Source organism: Canis aureus, chromosome 26, assembly GCF_053574225.1.
Source record: "Canis aureus isolate CA01 chromosome 26, VMU_Caureus_v.1.0, whole genome shotgun sequence".
NCBI classification, from domain to species: Eukaryota; Metazoa; Chordata; class Mammalia; order Carnivora; family Canidae; genus Canis; species Canis aureus.
Window position 1 is genome coordinate 47,998,621 of NC_135636.1, and position 19,777 is coordinate 48,018,397.

Consider the following 19,777-nt stretch of genomic DNA (forward strand, 5'->3'; position numbering starts at 1 on the left):
GATGGAGAAACGCGCTTCGACATCGGAGCTTTAACTGTGCCGCAAGGAACCTTCTGCACGGCTCGCTTGAACCTGGGGGAGCCTGTGCTGCTGTCGCGGGGCTTGGGGCACGCGTTACCTGAGTGCGTCCTCATGTGGCGCTTCAGCTTGTAGGTGTCCTTGCTGGCGTAGCTGCACAGGAAGCACTGGAAGGGACGCTCCCCGGTGTGCGAGCGGATGTGGCGCTTCAGCTTACTCGCCTGGTGGACAAATGAAGGGCATTGAGGGCCATCGGCACTTAAAAGTCCTAAGAGCCTTCAATTAATCAGCATGATCAAAGATCTGGAAATTGGTCAGATGTTAGGGTCAGGGCGGATTTCACACACTGAAAACTGGGAACCCGTCTTTACTTTTTATTTTCTGCGGTGGATGTTGTTCTCCATTTGATGTGTGCGTATAAGGCCCTTTGTGGATAACGAGCAGTAATTTCGAGAGACTCTCGACTCAACTTCCCTTTACAAAGGGAGAATTGAGGTCTAGCCGCTCGGAGCCGTACACGCACTGATTTTCATTTCCAAGGCAACATACATTCAATAGTGCAAAGTTGGGATCACGCAGCAGCGCGCGGAGGCCAGGAGACTTCTGTTCGCATAAATAAAGCCGGGGCCTTGAAACGGCGGGTCTTTAATGGACCAGCATCCTTAAGAGGTGCTTCACAGTTCTGTGGACCCTAAATGGCCCATGAATGGAGGAAGGCTGTCGCTGTCAACTAAGGACAAGTTCTAGGTGTTAGGGGTTTCTTTAGAAGAAGAAACTTCAAAGTAAAAGGAAGCAAAGTCTAATTTGATTAATTACATATCCCAGGCAATTAATTAAAAGGCAAACCACATATTCCCTCTCGTTTGATCATTTTCTGCCTGCCTGTCTGATCACCTTCTAGAACTTGTTCTTCTTCTGTAAACACTTACAGCAGGCCCTTATCTGCCTGCAGCAGAACACAGGGCAATCAGCCACACTTGGGCGACAGATGTCGGAAAGCCTGCGTCAGCCCTGCCTTCGATCTCAGGAAGGCTACGCTTCGTCTGACTCCCCAGTATGGGACAAGCATACGTAAGCCTGGAGAACATTCAAGAACTGCAGAAGTCTTAGAATGGACGATGAGGTCCAAACCGAAAACTTCAGCTTAGATTTTTAGAAGGAAACTGGAAGTCTTCGAGTATATGAGAAGACAAAATAAAAAGTTTTAACAGCTCCAGCACGAAAGGCGTGATGAGCAGTGGGAGCAGCAAAGGCAGCTGTGCACAGACGTCCTCTGTGGCTCCGAAGGGAGCAGGGGACGAGGGGTGTTCACAAGCTTCCAGGAGTGTTGTGAGGTGCCCACAGCCTCTCTGCATCCCTGCTGGCCCCAGCGTCGAGAGATGGTGCTGGGGGAGCTTAGGCTATGTCCCCCTCTTAAAACAGCAACGGGGCAGGGCTTGGAAACTGTACAGAAAGGATGATGGCAGTGGCAGAGGGTCCCTACGGTGAGGCCGACCACCCCTTGGGTTGTGTGCCGGCTGCCCACCCCCCGAGGAGGGTCTCCACCAACATGCAAGCCAGGCACCAACATGGGGGCCTCTTGGGGCCTAGGATTCTCAGGTGGCTTTGTACTTTGAAACCTTCACTGTGGGTTTCTATCCAGAGCCATCACCTTTAACTCCGAAGACAATTTTTAAAAATAGTAATAGTGGGAAAAAATTCTTGGAACCCAATCCTGACCCTGTCCGTGAGCTTCCCTCATTTGCGAAATATGGTTGCATCATGACTGCATTTAAACTTCAACCCTCCCCTTTAACTCCGTTTGTGGGAGTGTGTGATTCCTTTCCCAACTGGGCTCGGACTCAGGACCCAGCATGTATGCTGACGGAGCTGTTCATTGTAGACAAGTGGCTTTGTAAAGTTAAGTGTTGCATTAGGCTGTCATTTCATTTGGGGTGTGGCCGAGCTTGCCTGAAGGTACAAATAAAACGTTGAAATGACCGTGTCACATCACTGACATTTAAGAAAGGTGGTCTTTCTGTAATTAAGAGAGGAAATGGGCCCTGTCTGAACCTTCAAACAAGCTTTGTATCTGACCAGGTGCTGCTGAGCTAAGATCCAAACCTGCAGCAAAAACTCATACTGGATCTGGGTTCTATGTTAGAGCAAATGCCTTTGGATTTTGTAGAACTGAGTACATTCCATAAAACGCCATACAGAACTTTTTAACACACTTGAGAGTTATTTCTCAAGTAGAAATGATTTTATTTATAATTTGTACACCTTTAAGTGTTGCTTTCGCTAATTGATAATCAAAGAAAAAAATCCAATTTTCTTTTCTTCTTCTTCTTTCTTCTTCTTCTTCTTCTTCTTCTTTTTTTTTTTTTTTTTTTCCGAGAGAGAGAGTGTGTATGTGAGTGGTGGAGAAGAGGGAGAGAGGATCTTAAGCAGACTCCACACCCAGCACAGAGCCTGACACGGGGCTCAATCTCATGACCCCAAGACCATGACCTGAGCGGAAATCCAGAGTCGGATGCTTAACTGACAGAGCCACCCAGGTGCCCCTCCAACTTTCTATGTTAAATTCAGAAACTAGAAGGAGTTTTATTTCCTGCATAGATTTTGTACCAATAATACCTATAGTAAAACCTATTTTGTAAAAGATTCTATGATGTAACTTAACTTATATGTCAACTTCTTAATAACTCCATGAAGCTTTAAGTACAAGAGTGAACTTACTTCGACACTGGCATACTTGCACATGGAACATTTAAAGGGTTTCTCGTGAGTGTGTTTATAACGTCTGTGTCGGACAAGTTCTCCACTGGTGACAAACGCCATATCACAGTCACCACACTTGTAGGGCCTGGTTCCTGTAAAATCCCATATTTATCCTATTAAATGAGACTTAACCACAAGTTTTCCTAGGAATTTATAACCTATAAATGAGCCTCAGTTTCAGAACACTTTAAAAAATTAAGAGGCCCTTTAGAGCATAAGTATCCTAGACATATACAAGAAAAATCTTTTTAATATTTGATGTTTTTAGGCAAAATTGAAGACAAAACTAAAGTTGTTAAACCAAACACATTATTTTGATGTGCAAACAGGTGGACTCACATTTATGTATAAACTTTAACACTCATCCTTAATGGCAAATATCCTTCTCAGCTGGGCTTACCTGTGTGGGTATTGACATGATTCCTCAGTAGAGTGACGGTGCGGAAAGCTTTCAGACAAAGGTGGCACATATGGGGCTTTTCAGCCGTGTGAATTTTCATATGACGATTAAAACTTGAAATTCGAGAAGAGGTGTACATGCAGATATCACAGCGGAAGGTTCGTTTTACTTCTGCAGGAAGAAAATACAGAGTTCACATGTTGATAAAAATCTTCCTTGAGATGTTTAAATTCCACTTCGATACATCAAAGTAACTCAGCACTTCTTTCTTTTTTAGAATAATGTGGTAACCCAATGAAAGACATTCCATGCAAATGGTACCTGGAAAAGCTGGGGCAGCTCTAGTAATAGATAATAAAACAGATGTAAGACAATAATTGTTACAAGAGACACAGGATGGTTACTCAATCCATCACATAAGTAGAATAATTATAAACATATATGCGCCTAATAACAGAGTCCCAAAATACCTGAAGCAAACAGAACTGAAGGTAGAAAGAGGCACTTCAGTAACAGCAGGAGACTTCAATACTCTACTATTTTTTAAGAAGATTTATTTATTTATTCCTTCATGAGGGACACACACAGAAAGAGGCAGAGACATAGGCAGAGGGATAAGCAGGCTTCCCATGGGGAGCCTGATATGGGACTTGATACTAGGACCCTGGGATCATGATCTGAGCTACATGTGAGACAAGAGTCCATCAAAATCCTAGAGGAGAACACAGGCAACACCCTTTTTGAACTCAGCCACAGTAACTTCTTGCAAGACACATCCACTACGGCAAAAGAAACAAAAGCAAAAATGAACTATTGGGACTTCATCAAGATAAGAAGCTTTTGCACAGCAAAGGATACAGTCAACAAAACTCAAAGACAACCTACAGAATGGGAGAAGATATTTGCAAATGACGTATCAGATAAAGGGCTAGTTTCCAAGATCTATAAAGAACTTATTAAACTCAACACCAAAGAAACAATCCAATCATGAAATGGGCAAAAGGCATGAACACTAATCTCACAGAGGAAGACACAGACATGGCCAACAAGCACATGAGAAAATGCTCTGCATCACTTGCCATCAGGGAAATACAAATCAAAACCACAATGAGATACCACCTCACACCGGTGAGAATGGGGAAAATTAACAAGGCAGGAAGCCACAAATGTTGGAGAGGATGCGGAGAAAAGGGAACCCTCTTACACTGTTGGTGGGAATGTGACCTGGTGCAGCCACTCTGGAAAACTGTGTGGAGGTTCCTCAAAGAGTTAAAAATAGAGCTGCCCTATGACCCAGCAATTGCACTGTTGGGGATTTACCCCAAAGATACAGATGCAGTGAAACGCCGGGACACCTGCACCCTGATGATTATAGAGGCAATGTCCACAATAGCCAAACTGGAAGGAGCCTCGGTGTCCATCGAAAGATGATGGATAAAGAAGATGTGGTCTATGTATACAATGGAATATTCCTCAGCCATTAGAAACGACAAATACCCACCATTTGCTTCAAAGTGGATGGAACTGGAGGGTATTATGCTGAGTGAAGTAAGTCAATCGGAGAAGGACAAACAGTGTATGTTCTCATTCATTTGGGGAATATAAATAATAGTGAAAGGGAATATAAAGGAAGGGAGAAGAAATGTGTGGGAAATATCAGAAAGGGAGACAGAACATAAAGACTCCTAACTCTGGGAAACGAACTAGGGGTGGTGGAAGGGGAGGAGGGCGGGGGATGGGGGTGAATGGGTGACGGGCACTGAGGGGCGCACTTGACGGGATGAGCACTGAGTGTTATTCTGTATGTTGGTAAATTGAACACCAATAAAAAATAAATTTATTTAAAAAAAAAGAATTAACATCGATTCTTTTCAAAGTTCACACAGAAAAAGTAGGACACTTCCTAATTCTGGCCTAATTGGCCGGTATTACTCAGATACTAAAGCCAAAGACACCAAAGGAAAACTATGAAGCAACATCCCTTATATATATATTATTTTTTGCCTTTTTTTTTTTCAAGATTCCTTATAGATGGAAAAATCTCCACTAGAATATTAGCAAACCAAACTCAGGAGCTTATTAAAAAGATTGTGCACTGAGACAAAATAGAACTTATCCCAGGAATTGGAGGGTGGTTCAACATACGACAACCAATCAGTGCAACACACCCTATTAGCCAAAGGAAGGGGAGGAAAAGCACCATCATCTCAATAGAGTAAAAAAACCGCTTCACAAATTCCAGCAGTCTTCACAATGCCACACCCAACAAACTTGAAATGGAAGGTTTATGGGTTGAATTGTGATCCCCAAAAAGATACACTGAAATCCTAAGGGTAAGTATCTGTAATTGGGACCTTACTTGCAAATAGGGTCTTTGCAGATGTCATGAAGTTTAGATGATCATATTGCATGAGGGTGGGTATGACTGGTGCCCTCAGAAGAAGAGGAGAAGAAACACAGGTAGAGACACACAGGGAGGGAGAATTTTATGTGACAACAGAGACAGAGACCAGAAATACATCCGTAAGCCAAAAATGCCATGACTGTGACAAGGCCTGAAGCTAAGAAAAAGCCCAGAATTCTTCCTAGAGCCTTCCAACACCAGGATCTCAGACTTCCAACCTTCAGGACTGTGAAAGAACATATTCCTGTTGTCTAAGCCACCCAGTTTGTGGCATTTTGTTGGGGGCGGTGCCAGGAAATGAATACAGGTACCCATTAAAAAAAAAAAAAAACAGGCAAAGGATTTCAACAGACCTTTCTCCAAAGACTTACAAACGGCCAATAAGCACATGAAAATATACCATCCTGCAGTTAATTTTTCACCACCTTCCTACATCATTATTAGCATCATGGAAAAATGCAAATCAAAATCGCAATGGGATAGCTCTTTATAGCCACCGGGATGGCTCTAATATTTTTTTAATGGGAAATAAGTGCTGTAAGGGCTTGGGGACACTGGAACCCTCCCACATTGCTGGTGGGAGTTTAAGTTGGTGCAGCTGCTGGGGGAAACCGGGAGTTCTTCAAAAAGTCAAATATAGATTGACCACATGACTCAGCAGTTCCATTCCATTCCTAGGCACACACTCAAAAGAAGAGAAAAGAAGTGTGCAAACAAAAACTTGTACGTGAAGGCTCACAGCAGCATTACTCACACTGAGTAAAATGTAGAAACAGCCCAAATGGTGATGGATGGCTCGGAGCATAAACAAAACCTGCTATATCCACATGACGACTGACCACTCAGGGATGAAGGCATGAAGCTCTGATAAATGCTAAGTGAAGAAATGTGAACGCCACATTTTATGTGTACGAGTCCATTTAGATGAAGCGTCCAGAAACGACTGTTACGTGGGTACACTTCTCTTTCTCTCTCTCTTTTTTTTTTTTTTAGATTTTACTTATTTATTTGAGAGAGAGAGAGAGAGAGAATGAGCACAAGCAGGCGGTGCAGCAGAGGGAGAGGAAGAAGCAGGCTCTCCACTGAGCAGGAAGTCCTACTCAGGGTTCGATCCCAGGACCCCGGGATCATGACCTGAGCCGAAGGCAGATGCTTCACCAGCAACTGAGGGCGACTCAGATGAGCCCTCCAGACGCCCCATGGGTACACTTTTCTTTGGGGGATGAAAGGAGCCTGGAATTAATGGGGATGGTTGCACAAAACTGTGAATAGATTAAATATAAAATGAACTAGGAACTGGGAGTTTGGGGGGTATGTTCTCTCGATTTAAATATATGAGAAGCATCATATATACGCATATATATTAGAGCAAAGACTGCAAACTCAGCCACCTGAAGCCAGACACCATAAACCTAAATTAATGACTCGAACCACATGTAAGAGCAGTCAGTGGTAGTGTGACTTTCGAAACTGAGTCACCTTCCAGCCCCAGCTACCTGTTGCTGGGAGGAAACAGCTGGGTGTTGCCGGCTGGGACTTTGTACCAATGAGCTGGAAACGGAGATCTGGGTGGGGGTGGGGGTGGGGATTGAAACTAGGATTTTCTAAGAAGCTAAACAAGTGATTTTTGAGGGTCACCTTCACCCCGTAGCTGCTGCGATGCAATATCAATTTTAATATGACTTTAACTGAGCTTCACCGTCCTTCCAAACCTGGCCTCATCTCCCTCTTTGAACACCCATGCTCGGGGCTCTCCTGATGCCGGAGAGCTGCCCACCCTCTCTGAGAAGCCACACACTGCCGGGGCTGCCCCCACAGGCCACTTCCTGCTGCCTGGAATGGTGATCCCCAGGCTTAATGGCTTCTGAGTCCTCTTCCCTGGCTTCACCTAAGCATCGCCTCCCTGGAAGATGCCTCTGCTGCCTTCTGGACTTCACTCCTTCTCCTGGCCCCGAGGCCTCGCTCTGGCCTCCATCAGCCTCGCACCATCCCTCCACCCCAAGGGGCTGCAAACCAGAGGCAGGTCAGGGGTCCACCTTCTACGTTCCTACACAGCACTTTGCAAGAATGTTTTTCCTCTGTTTTAAAACCCCTTGTATCTGAGACACAAACTCTTTCAGATTTGACTCACAACACAGGACACTACTTTAAAATTTCTCCCATTTTCTGGCATTTTGAAAGCAACTAAAAGTCAACCACATAAAATTTCAACCACCATCTCGTTCCTCTAAAGGGAAACAGCAGCCCCCTCATACCCATGGTTGCCTAACGCTAAACGAACTGGCCTACCCTTCGCCTTTTTTTGGACTTTTGTAGAATTGGCTTTTTCAACATGTCCTTGACCGGATGCTGGTTTTTCTTCTTCTTCTTCCACGTTTAAGTTTGAAATGGTCAGAACGATTTCGTCTCTTCTTTCATCTCCCGGCTTTGCCTCCACAAAAAAGAGCTGCTCTCCTGCTTGTGCATCGAATCTTCCTTCGGCTGGCTGCTGGTCCTCCTCCTGACCTTTCTCGAGCTAATGGATAAAAGTGAGTATTCAGACAAATCCTCTACTATTAATGACAATCGACGAGACTCTGCCTTGATGAAACCATGAAATACATAAAGAAAGACAAGAATGAAGGAAGCACAGAAGATCATCTCTTGCACCCAAACACCATAATTATTAAGTAGCCAGGGTTTTGAGAACGAAACCAACACTGTTCTTTTAAAAACGCAATGCATCTTGCAGCCTTCTGACTGGCATAACTTTTTAGACTCTTGGAAAAGAACATGAGGTCTCCCAAGATTTTCCTATGGCAGTCTCTTTACTCTTTACTGTTTACCCTTTACTTACTTTTATTTCAAAGGCCATTTCTAAACCACTTGTTCATACCTAATATCACATAAAGGGCAACTAAAAACCAAAAGCAGTCTGAGCTTTTTTTCTCCATGGAAAGGGTCTGTTTATTAAAACCCACCATACCTTGACCAATCCGGTGCTTTCAGCCGGGTTCACCACAAGCTTACTCTCTTCACTGGCCACGGCCACACTGCCCTCCAGAAGGTGCAGCTTCATCACCTCTACCTCCTGCAGGGAGTACACCTCCTCCTGGATGCTAAAGGCCATGCACTGCTGGGAGCCCTCGCCCAGCCACAGCAGAGACTGCAGCCCACCGCTGGCCTGCTGCACCATCACCTGCACCCCTTCCTGGTGCTGCGGGGTCAGCCAGCTGATGTCCTGCTGCTCCACATCTTCGGAGAAGTGCACCGTCTGCAGGGTCAGAATGTGCTTCTCGCTCTCCTCCGTGGTGACCGGCAGCTCCTGCTCGGCCTCCAGCACCTTGGCCTGGAGGGGCCCGTAGGGGCACTGGGCTTCCATGGCCCCATCTCTGGGGCTCAGGTGCTCCCTCCCCCTGCACACTCCACCTTCTTCCTCCTCTAACAGGATTTTTTCTGGTATCAGCTCCAGTTCTTTGATTTGGGTAAACTGCTCAGGAAGGACAGAAATCTCAGTCCCCGCCATTGTGACGTGGCCTGTTTGAGAGAGAAGAGAGCAGTCTTGGTAGGGCACAGTGCGATTTGGTTAAGGCATGACAAGGTGCTGGCCTCCTAGGAGTCAGGACTAAGTTGATTTGACCTAGGCATAGGAGGGACTGGGGCTAAGCAGAGTTTAGGCAAAAGCAGGAGTTAGTCCAGAAGATTCTAGAAATAATAGGTTTGGGCCTGAGTAGGCTTTTGGGAAATAGACATTCTAGGCTTAGCAAGATGGGGCCCCAGCAGGGTCTGGGCCAGTGCACACTGCCAGACCTAAAAAGCTGGGGCCTGAGTGGGCTTGCATCAAATGCACTAGGACTAGCAAGGGGGCGCCCCTGCAGGATCTGGGCCAGTGCACGTGGCCAGGCCTGAAAAGCTGGGGCCTGAGTGGGCTTGCAGCAAATGCACTAGGACTAACAAGGGGGCGCCTCTGCAGAATCTGGGCCAGTGCACGTGGCCAGGCCTAAAAAGCTGGGGCCTAGGAGGGTTTTCAGCAAATGCACTAGGACTAGCAAGGGGGCGCCCCCTGCAGGGTCTGGGCCAGTGCACATGGCCAGGCCTAAAAAGCTGGGGCCTGAGGGGGTTTTCAACAAATGCACCAGGACTAGGACTAGCAAGGGGGCGCCCCAGCAGGGTCTGGGCCAGTGCACACTGTCAGGCCTAAAAAGCTCGGGCCTGAGGGGGTTTTCAGCAAATGCACCAGGACTAGGACTAGCAAGGGGGCGCCCCAGCAGGGTCTGGGCCAGTGCACACTGCCAGGCCCGAAAAGCTGGGGCTTGAGTGGGCTTGCAGCAAAGGCACTACGACTAGCAAAGGGGCGCCCCTGCAGGGTCTGGGCCAGTGCACATGGCCAGGCCTAAAAAGCTGGGGCCTGAGTGGGCTTGCAGCAAATGCACTAGGACTAGCAAGGAGGCGCCCCTGCAGGATCTGGGCCAGTGCACATGGCCAGGCCTAAAAAGCTGGGGCCTAGGAGGGTTTTCAGCAAATGCACCATGACTAGGACTAGAAAGGGGGTGCCCCTGCAGGGTCTGGGCCAGTGCACATGGCCAGGCCTAAAAAGCTGGGGTCTGAGGGGGTTTTCAGCAAATGTACCAGGACTAGGACTAGCAAGGGGGCGCCCCAGCAGGGTCTGGGCCAGTGCACACTGCCAGGCCTAAAAAGCTGGGGCCTGAGTCGGCTTGCAGCAAATGCACTAGGACTAGCAAGGGGGCGCCCCTGCAGGGTCTGGGCCAGTGCACATGGCCAGGCCTAAAAAGCTGGGGCCTAGGAGGGTTTTCAGCAAATGCACTAGGACTAGCAAGGGGGCGCCCCTGCAGGGTCTGGGCCAGTACACATGGCCAGGCCTAAAAAGCTGGGGCCTAGGAGGGTTTTCAGCAAATGCACCATGACTAGGACTAGCAAGGGGGCGCCCCTGCAGGGTCTGGGCCAGTACACATGGCCAGGCCTAAAAAGCTGGGGCCTGAGGGGGTTTTCAGCAAATGCACCATGACTAGGACTAGAAAGGGGGTGCCCCTGCTGTGTCTGGGCCAGTGCACATGGCCAGGCCTGCAAAGCTTGGGCCTGAGGGGGTTTTCAGCAAATGCACTAGGACTAGCAAGGGGGCGCCCCTGCAGGATCTGGGCCAGTGCACATGGCCAGGCCTAAAAAGCTGAGGCCTAGGAGGGTTTTCAGCAAATGCACTAGGACTAGCAAGGGGGCGCCCCGGCAGGGTCTGGGCCAGTACACATGGCCAGGCCTAAAAAGCTGAGGCCTAGGAGGGTTTTCAGCAAATGCACTAGGACTAGCAAGGGGGCGCCCCGGCAGGGTCTGGGCCAGTGCACATGGCCAGGCCTGCAAAGCTGGGGCCTGAGGGGGTTTTTAGCAAATGCACCAGGACTAGGACTAGCAAGGGGGCGCCCCAGCGGGGTCTGGGCCGGTGCACACTGCCAGGCCTAAAAAGCTCGGGCCTGAGTGGGCTTGCAGCACATGCACTAGGGTAGGACTAGCATGGTAGGGCCTCTGCAAGCTTCCCACCATTACCTAACTCTAGATTGCGCACCCTCTGCGCCAGCGGCCTTGGGCCCACGGCATCCAGCTCACAGAAACTTGGCTGAGCAGCCTTGCAACCCGGATGGCGCACCCTCAGAGCCCGGGGCCCCCCCACTCCCGGTCCCTCCCCGGCCCGTCCCTCCACACCAAGCCCGGGCCTCTCCCACCCGCCCCAGCCGCCCGCCCACGCCCACGGGGAGCAGCCTGAGTTCTGCAGGGGGCTGGAGTCTAGTCCCTGGGGCGGCCCCTCACCCGGGAGGCGTGGCCTGGGCGCCCAGCCCACCCGGTCTTGGTGGCCTCCGCCTCGCGCCGCGTGCTGCCCGCCGCTGCCTGTCGCCCGCGAGCCGCCTGGGTGCGAGGGTTAAGCGCAGCAGTGCGCAGGCGCGGGGTGGGAGAGCCGGGGGTCCACGTGCAAGGGGCGGAGCCCGGGAGAGGGGGTAATGGGCGATGGGGGAGCTCAGGGGGGTGGGGCACCCTCAGGTGCTGAGACCTGAGCTGAGACCTGAGGAGGATGCCTATGGAGGGGAAATGGGGGGGCCCTGCGGGGTGCACAGGGACCTAGGGGATGGATGTGGAGGGAGTGTAGGGGCACCCGCAGGGGGCGCTGAGATGGAGGGGGATGCCTGCAGAGGGGACCTGCAGGGGGCGCTTAGAGACCCTGGGGGCAGATGGAGGAGGGGGGAGCAGAGGGGGCACGTGCGAGGGCAGACAAGGTGGGGGAAGTGCCAAAGGAGTTTGAAGGGTGGAGGGGTGGAGGGGCGGGGGGTTGGAGAGGAGGGAGCCCTGGAGAGGCCGGTGGGCGTGAGAATGGCAGGGAGCCCAGGACACGGGTGGGGGTGGGAGTGGAGAGAAGAAGTGGGGAGGCGGAAAGGGCGCAGGGCTGAGCGGAGCAGGGGAGGAGCAGGGCGCGGAGGGCAAGGAGGGTGGGGCGTGGGGGGGGCTGCAGTCCAGCTTTGGTCTTTCCCAGAGCTTTATTTTTTTTTTTTAGTATTTGGATGTCTTTATTATTTTTTTTAAATAATAAATTTATTTTTTTATTGGTGTTCAATTTGCCAACATACAGAATAGCACCCTTGCAACGCACTTCCCCAAACATCCGCAGCTGGGTGGGAGAAAGGGGTTGGGGGGCACGTCGCAGGACTGGTCACAGGCCTTGCCTCTTGTGCCGGTTGCACCTCTGTGCATGCTTTTAAATGGAAACTAATAATTTTGATGGTCTCCGGGAGGAGTTGGGTTGGTGTTTCCAGCTAGATGCAACATAAAATACAAGTTCAGAGAGCTAAGAGGGGATTCAAATCATTTGCAGGTCACTGATTTTTTTTTTTTTTTTTGTGAAGGTACAGTTTTACAACATCCCAGGCAATCGCTCTATTCTGTTTTTACTTTTTTTTCCCCAAAATTGCGATGTAATTTTAATAGAATTTTCTTGTTTGATGATTGTGAATAGATTTGTTTGGATGATGGGGGGGAGGGGAGGAACCCCTCCAGACAACTGAGGAGAAAGCAGAGTGTGAGGAGGAAGCTGTGATGGGGTTTCCCATAGGTTGATGGAGAGCTGGCTTTTGTTTGGTCTGAGCATGTTTTCCAGCAGCTCGGGATGGGTTTCTCTTTGGGTCCACCGCCAGAGAATTCTCTGTCCACAAAAGTGCTTTCCATCTGCCAGGCCTTCTCTCCCTCACGTTTGCTTCGTATAGCTCTCTGGATTCACATCCTTGTGCAGAGTGTGGATGCCTTTTTTTTTTTTTTTCCATTTTCAATGATACAAAGAACTAAATTCACTTTTTAAAAGAGCCTCATGTACCCGCAGTAATGCATTTGTTAGCTAGATGGTTGGATCTGTGTCTGGGGTTTCTATTACAATCTGTGTACTATATGGAGAAGATAACTATTTGAAGGTCACAGGGAAAATAGTGTGTTCTAATAACTTCTTTTAAATCATTTAAATGAGTTTTTCTGCTTGAACAATCACCACCTATTTAGTGCCTTCTCTGGTAATTTTGCATTTATTGCTCCAACACGCATGCAGCTGGAAAGTTCTGCTGCTATTTATGTTATAAATTTGTGATTAGAAATTTGAACTACCGATTAAAAACAAATGTGTTAAAGGTGATGTAAGGCCAACGGGAGAGGCTGGAGAGGGGAACCGAGGTGCACTATGAGGGGAAAGGTAGGGGCTTAAGGGGAGAGAGGGGGATGTGAGAGGGGAGGTGCCCGGAATGAGGGGTTGGGGGAGAGGGACATGGATGAAGGAGACTGGCAGGAGGAAAAGCAGATTTCCTAAACTTTGCTCCTGAGGTGGGAGGTTGCACTAAAGATTGTTTTGCTTACTCTTGGCAGATGTTCCTGGGAGTGATTTTGAGAGGCAGCCATCTCGGGACCCACTAGGGGGCCTGCCCGTGAAAGATGTGTCCCTTTGGAGCCCCTGAGGGGCCTTGTTTGAGCAGGTGGGGCTGGTGGGGACACCCCAGAAGGTCATCTTCCCTCGAGAGTGTCCAGGCAGCCCCACTGACTGGGGAAAGGAGAACAATTATGAGTGGATCATGAAAAAAACCCATTCTCAGGGCTGTGAGGCGGCCCACGTGGCAGCAGCATTCCCGGGCCAGGCTGCCAGCCTAGTTGTGCCTGTGGATGGCTTTTTTTTTTTTTTTTTTTTAAGATTTTATTTATTCATTCATGAGAGACACACACAGAGAGAGGCAGGGACACAGGCAGAGGGAGAAGAAGGCTCCATGCTGGGAGCCGATGCGGGACTCGATCCTGGGACTCCAGGATCACTCTCTGGGCCGAAAGCTTAATGCTTAACCGCTGAGCCACCCCGGTGTCCCTGTGAATGGCTTTAAAAGATCTGGGTGAGTGGCAGTATTTGGAGCCCTCATGTAGGCTGGCCTTGATCCCAAGGCAGCTGGCATGTCTGACAGTTTCTGGAAGAATCTGGAAAGTCAGGGCTTCGTTTCAGCAGTGCTGCCTGCCCAGCAGGTTCCTTAAGGTTCTCACAACCCTCTAGCATCATCATTTTCGCGTTTAAGGCAGTGTGGTGTTCCTTGGTGCTTCCATGTCACCAGCTTTTGATCAGTCAAAGTGGCTCAAAGTAGAGAAGGGCCCTGGCCAAGTATATGGATGGTGCATACCACACAAAAGGGAATGACTGGAAGGCCATTCTAGTGCTTGGCTGCCGAAAACATGTTCTAGTACCTTCTACTCAGCCCACTTGGCTACCAGCCTTCCCTTGGGGCTCCGGGGCATGGTTTTGACCACGTAGGCATAGGTTTTGTGTGGGACAGATAGGATCTATAATACCACTCAGAAATGTGATGGATTTAGGAACACCTGGGTGGCTCATTGGTTGAGCATCTGGCTTTGGCTCAGTGTGTGATCCCGGGGTCCTGGGATCGAGTCCTGCATCGGGCTCCCTGCAGGGAGCCTGCTTCTCCCTTTGCCTGTGTCTCTGCCTCTCTCTCTCTGTGTCTTCATGAATAAATAAATAAAATCTTAAAAAAAAAGAAATGGAATAGATTTAAACTACGATAGATACATGGCCAATATAAAACTAGTTTGAAAATTAAAGATAGGTGAGGGTTTTGCAGGGCAGCAGGGAACGAGGTAGGCCAGCAGGTGCTACTGCCATCTTTTCAAAAATCCTGACTACTCAGTGCTTCCAGAGTGAAGTGTCACGAGCCTTAGCACTTCATAGTACCCTGACCCCCTAACTTGAGTGCAGAATCATTCCAAGGCACGTGGTAAGCACATCAGTGTTTGAAGCTCCCAAGTGGGAAAAGAGTTCAATAGTGAAATGGTGCGAGAAGGCCGGAATTGTCAGCAAGTCTGCATCAGGAAGCGGGTGCGAGCTGAGCATGCTAAGCGCTTGGTGTGAGTTCTCTCTCGCAGCGTCCAGAGAGCCTCGGGAGGGGGCAGTGTCATAATCCCCTGTTCACAGAAAGAAACAGAAGAGCTAAGAAACTTGCTCAAGTGATGGGAACTGTGATTCAGGGCATCTCTACCTTGAATACTGTGTAATTGGCTCCTTTCGTCTGTGTATTTATTGCCACATGAGGGTTGATCGATCTGTCTTCCATCTGTCTGTCTACCTATCTACCTATGATGTTCGAAGACAGGAGGTCTTTGTTTTGCTGGCCATTGTACCCAAGTGCCTCGGACAGAGAGGGGCCTTGACAGCTCTTTGTGGCCTCACTGGATGTCGGAGTCCATAGCCCTTAACTATTTTCTTTTTCATTTTTAATTTTTTTAGTGAGAGAGAGAGAGAAGAAAATGGGAAAGGGCAGAGGGAGAGGAAGAGAGAGAGAACCTTAAGCAGGCTCCACGCTCAGCTCAGAGCCCGATGCAGAGCTCGATCTCACGACCCTGAGATCGTGACCTGAGCCGCAATCAAGAGTCAGATGCTTAACAGAGTGAGCCACCCAGGCGCCCTTTAACTATTCTTTTTCAGTGCCTCTGTAGCATTCAGGAAGGGTGAAGTTGATTTTTATATCCTAGAGTCTTAAGTAAATGTCATGGTGTTTTCCTCTGCTGCTCGACAGTGATATTTACCCAAACGGTATCTTTGACCTCTTCATTTCAAGAAACCTTCCGGAAACTTTTTTAACTCACACAAAAATTGTTTGTTCATGCTGTACGTATTTATAACAAACTCAATTGTCTCCCCTGTCGGAAAATAGGTTGCTCAGAGGGCCTTTCTAAAGACGGGATGAGCACTGGGTGTTATTCTGTATGTTGGCAAATTGAACACCAATAAAATTAAATTTATTATAAAAAAAAAATAAAAGTAATCCAGTGCCCAGGATTTCCAGCTTGGGCACTGGATGTGGCCTTTCCCAAAACAGACTGGGCCTGCTCGGGGTTAGAGAGAGTGGAACATAGACTAGGTAGCGTTCTATGGTACCGGGGTAGTACTAAGGCCTCGTGGTACTGCCCCAAGTACCCGGGCTGCCGTAATCAGTTCAATCCCAAGGAACGGAGCCGAAAGTTAAACACTACTTTGTCCAATGTTAGGATCAGAGAGGAGGCAGCGGGTTTTTCTTCTGCATGGCTGGTTGTTCTGTATTTATTTATTTATATTGCTCCGGGGCACGATAGCAACCGGCAAAGAAACCGAGATTTAATCCACTCTTAATGATTAATTGGACTTCCCCAAGTGTCATAAAGATAACTTGTTCCAAAAAAGTATGTAAACAGGCCAGCTCTTTTTGCTTAAGGCATGATTGCTGTCACTGATTTCAACCGATGGGTTGCAAAGGAGTGTCCATTTTCAAACACGCCTAGTTAGTCTGTTAGGCAAACAATTTTTTTTTTATACAGATCATTATACTTTGAACTTTGGTATGAACACAGAGTGTATTGAATGAACAATTCAGAATTGCTCATGGACTTGGCCACAAGGGTGAGGCATATGGGGACATAGGAGGCACAGGGGGGTATTCTTAAAATCATCTGGAATGTTTATGAGAAGGGAAGAGGCAGGGTCCACACATGGGAATTTGACTATTGTGCAAAAGTGGACCAGGTGTTCTGGAACTTTCGAGAATTTTATCACTATAATCTCTTCGTTGTCCTGCTTATACAAGAAGAAGCGTTTGGAAAATAAATAGATCATAAATAAAAGCTTTATTACAGTTCATCTGGTTAAATGGAGTCCAGAAACAAGCATCTGGGGGGAGAAATCTGGGTCTGTGTACTCCAACCTATTGATGGTGGTTCATTTGGGGGCTGGAGAGCCAAAGGAGCCAATTTGGAGGATTTTTATTGCTCTATGTAATTTCTTTCGGTAGTACATATAGCTAGTGCAACAGGAAAGGTGATCTATCTTTATGTTGTTGGGAAAAAAATCTTGGAGGATCAAGTGTCTACGATAAATCCTGGTGGTTTATGGACTGTATTCCATTTGTCCCTACTTCCCGAGCTTGCAGCTGCCATTTGGCCGCAGGAGACAGCATGCCAGGTCAGAAAAATGATTTCACCTTCCCAGCTGTGTGGCCGTCAGCGGGCCACTCACCCTCTGTGTGTTTTTCTTTTCTCATCTGTAATTTGAACCTAGTAATAGTACCTCCCTAATGTTATTATTGTGAAGAATAAATGCAACAATCCATGTCAAGTGCCTAAAAATAACACATTGCCTGGGATATAGTAGGTGCAGAGTAAATGTTAACTATTTTATGATTATTTGCAGTCAGGTATATAGCAATTGTTTCTTAGAATAGAATTATTTAGCATCACTGAAATCCTACAAATCTTCTGAATTTCGCTTTCTAGATTTCTTTTGCCGGCTCCAAAATTAAATCATCCTTTAAAAAAAATGGCATCCCTTGATCTTCTGGTATAGGACAGGTCAAGAGGTATTATTTTACATTTTTGTATTTCTCAAATGGGGTTAGTATTAGGGAACGGTATTCGGTGGCATAGTTAGATCACGTCTAATTATATGCTAACCAGAGGATACGCCGAGAACTTGAGAAGGATGATGCTCGACGTTGTCCAGTGCTGAGGACGGTTTGGGAATGTCCTGCTTTTCCGCAGAAGCTGGTCTATTCTTGCTCTTGCCGAGGTCAAAGGTGACTCCAAACTCACGGATCCATGCTCAGTTCCCAGGACTCACCTTACTCGACCTTTTGGGGCATTTGATACTGTTGGCCGCTTGCTCCTTTTTTTTTTTTTTTTTTTTTGATACAGAGCGTGCATGCATGAATTGGGGAGGTGCAGGTGGAGAGGGAGAGAGAGAATTTCCGGCAGACTCCACGCACAGCAGAGAACCCAACGTGGGGCTTGATCTCATGATCCTGAGCCAAAATCAAGAGTCACACGCCTAATAGACTGAGCTGCCCAGGTGCCTCAGTCATGCTTCTCTCATGCACTTCCTCCGCTTGTGCAAATAGGTTACATGGCGAAGGGGACTTTGCAGACGTGGTGAAGGCAAGGATGTTGAGACGGGGAGATCGCCCTCATCTCTGGGTGGGCCCTGTGTGGCCGCAAGGATCCTTGTAAGAACAAGGCCAGAGGGGCCCAGCCAGAGAAAGGGACATGTGGTGACGGGAGCAGAGAGAGGTGGGTGGGTGCCACACCGCTGGCTTTGACGGAGGAAGGGGCCGCGAGCTAAGGCATGCCGGCGCCCCGGGAAGCTGGGAGAGGCCAGGAGACAGATCCTGCTCTGGAGCCTCCAGAAGGAGCGTGGTTCTGCTGACTCATTTTAGACTTTGGACGTCCAGGGCTGTAAGAGAACACATGGGTGTTGCTTTAGGCCACTCGGTTTGTGACAGTGTGTTCCAGAAGCAGGGAGAAGCTAATACTCCTTGTACCCAGGATACCCCACCCCTCCGGGCCTCTCCCCACTCAGGGCTGCCCCTCGGTCTACCAGGCTGCTCTCCTGACCTCCTAGCGAGAGTCGGGGTCCCAGGGCACAGTCCTTGGTCTTTTCCTCTCCGTGTCTTCTGCCTCGGGGGGTACCAACATTTTCAATGCGCCGCTAGTGCAAGATGGCTCCCAAGTGTGCATCTGCAGACAGGAGACTCCTTTGCCCACCTGTCCACCTTCCGTCCCCATCACGGCAAACCTGACGGGCAAACCTAACTTGTCCAAAGCAGAACTCTGGAGCCCCTTCACCCATTCCCGTTTTTCCTTGCCTTCCCACCGCAGTTAATGGGATCCTCTTCTAGGTGCTCCAGCCAAACACCTTGGGGGGCGGAGGGGATCATCCTCTTTCTCTCACAGCTGCATGTAATCATCAGCAGATCCTGTTGGCTCTACGTGAGAATATTCCCAGAACTGGCCCCCTGCCTGCCTCCCCAGCCCGCACCCCAACACAGGCCGCTGCTGTGGCATCACACCTCCCCTCAGAGCGCCACCAGGGCCCACGCAGGACCCTCCAGGCCCCCCGAGGGCTGGTGCGCCCACCCTGCTTTCTCCTCTCAGACGTCGGGCCACCACCATCCCTTGCACCCTGCTCCCATCACATGGCCCCTTGCTGCTCCTCACCTGCCAGGCAGGCTGGGGACTCTGAAGGGTAGCGGAATGTGTCACCCCAAGTGACGCCACCTTGGCATGCGGATTCTTTTGAGGCGAAGGCAGTTGAAGAAGAGCAGAAGAGCAGTCTGACCTCTCCCTATCGTCCTGAAAGTGGGAGGTGAGAGCCCCGCACGGATGATGGGCTCCAGGGACCAGGGAGAGAGTGGCGTTCCTGTCACCAAGGACGGGTCGTCGAGGCCAAGAGAAATCCGTCCACACAGGCCTTGCTAAGATCACTCCAGTCTGCCTGGCGTCTCCCTGAGTGAATCGCTGCTTTGCTCCGGGGCTTCCCTCTTGGCTCAGCTTGGCCTGGAGACGCTCGGGCCGGGCCCGTCTCCCCTCTGGGGCTGGCACCTGCGCCGCACGCGAGCCTCCTGTTCCTCTGCCTCAGGTCGGCTTCATGCTTAGGCCCTGCTGGAGGCCCTGTGAGGGCAGAGGAAACGTATCGCCTCCCCCGTGCCTCCATGTTCCCTTCCCGTGGAATGTTCTGGAAGTGGAAAGTAGGATGGCTGTTCTTGCAGCCCCGGCAAATCTCCCCTCAACCCTCCTTTCTCCGGGGCCTTCCTGACTTCCCTGATGAAAACCGAAGCCCCCCCCCTCCCCAGCCCTCCGTCAGCGTAATTTTCCTCTGCGTGTGAAAG

At 49.2% G+C, this 19,777-nt stretch overlaps 1 protein-coding gene across 5 annotated transcripts in view; it reads right to left on the minus strand.

The window, feature by feature from the left end:
- The window catches only part of CTCFL (CCCTC-binding factor like), a 30,808-nt gene extending 19,330 nt beyond the window's left edge, over positions 1-11,478 (minus strand). For 4 of the 5 annotated variants that reach the window (XR_013365515.1, XM_077873690.1, XM_077873688.1 and 1 more), the window contains exons 1-6: positions 11,379-11,478; positions 8,548-9,098; positions 7,872-8,097; positions 3,179-3,349; positions 2,737-2,870; positions 119-239 (exon numbers count right to left, since the gene is read on the minus strand). Coding sequence is in view for 4 of the 5 variants with exons in the window: in XM_077873690.1 (XP_077729816.1) it covers positions 119-239; positions 2,737-2,870; positions 3,179-3,349; positions 7,872-8,097; positions 8,548-9,087 (1,192 nt within the window). In the remaining variant the exon portion in view is untranslated. Of the gene's footprint in view, positions 1-118; positions 240-2,736; positions 2,871-3,178; positions 3,350-7,871; positions 8,098-8,547; positions 9,099-11,117; positions 11,225-11,378 lie in introns of those variants that run through there. The other variant, XM_077873689.1, reaches the window with a different exon arrangement.
- Positions 11,479-19,777: the final 8,299 nt, after the last annotated feature.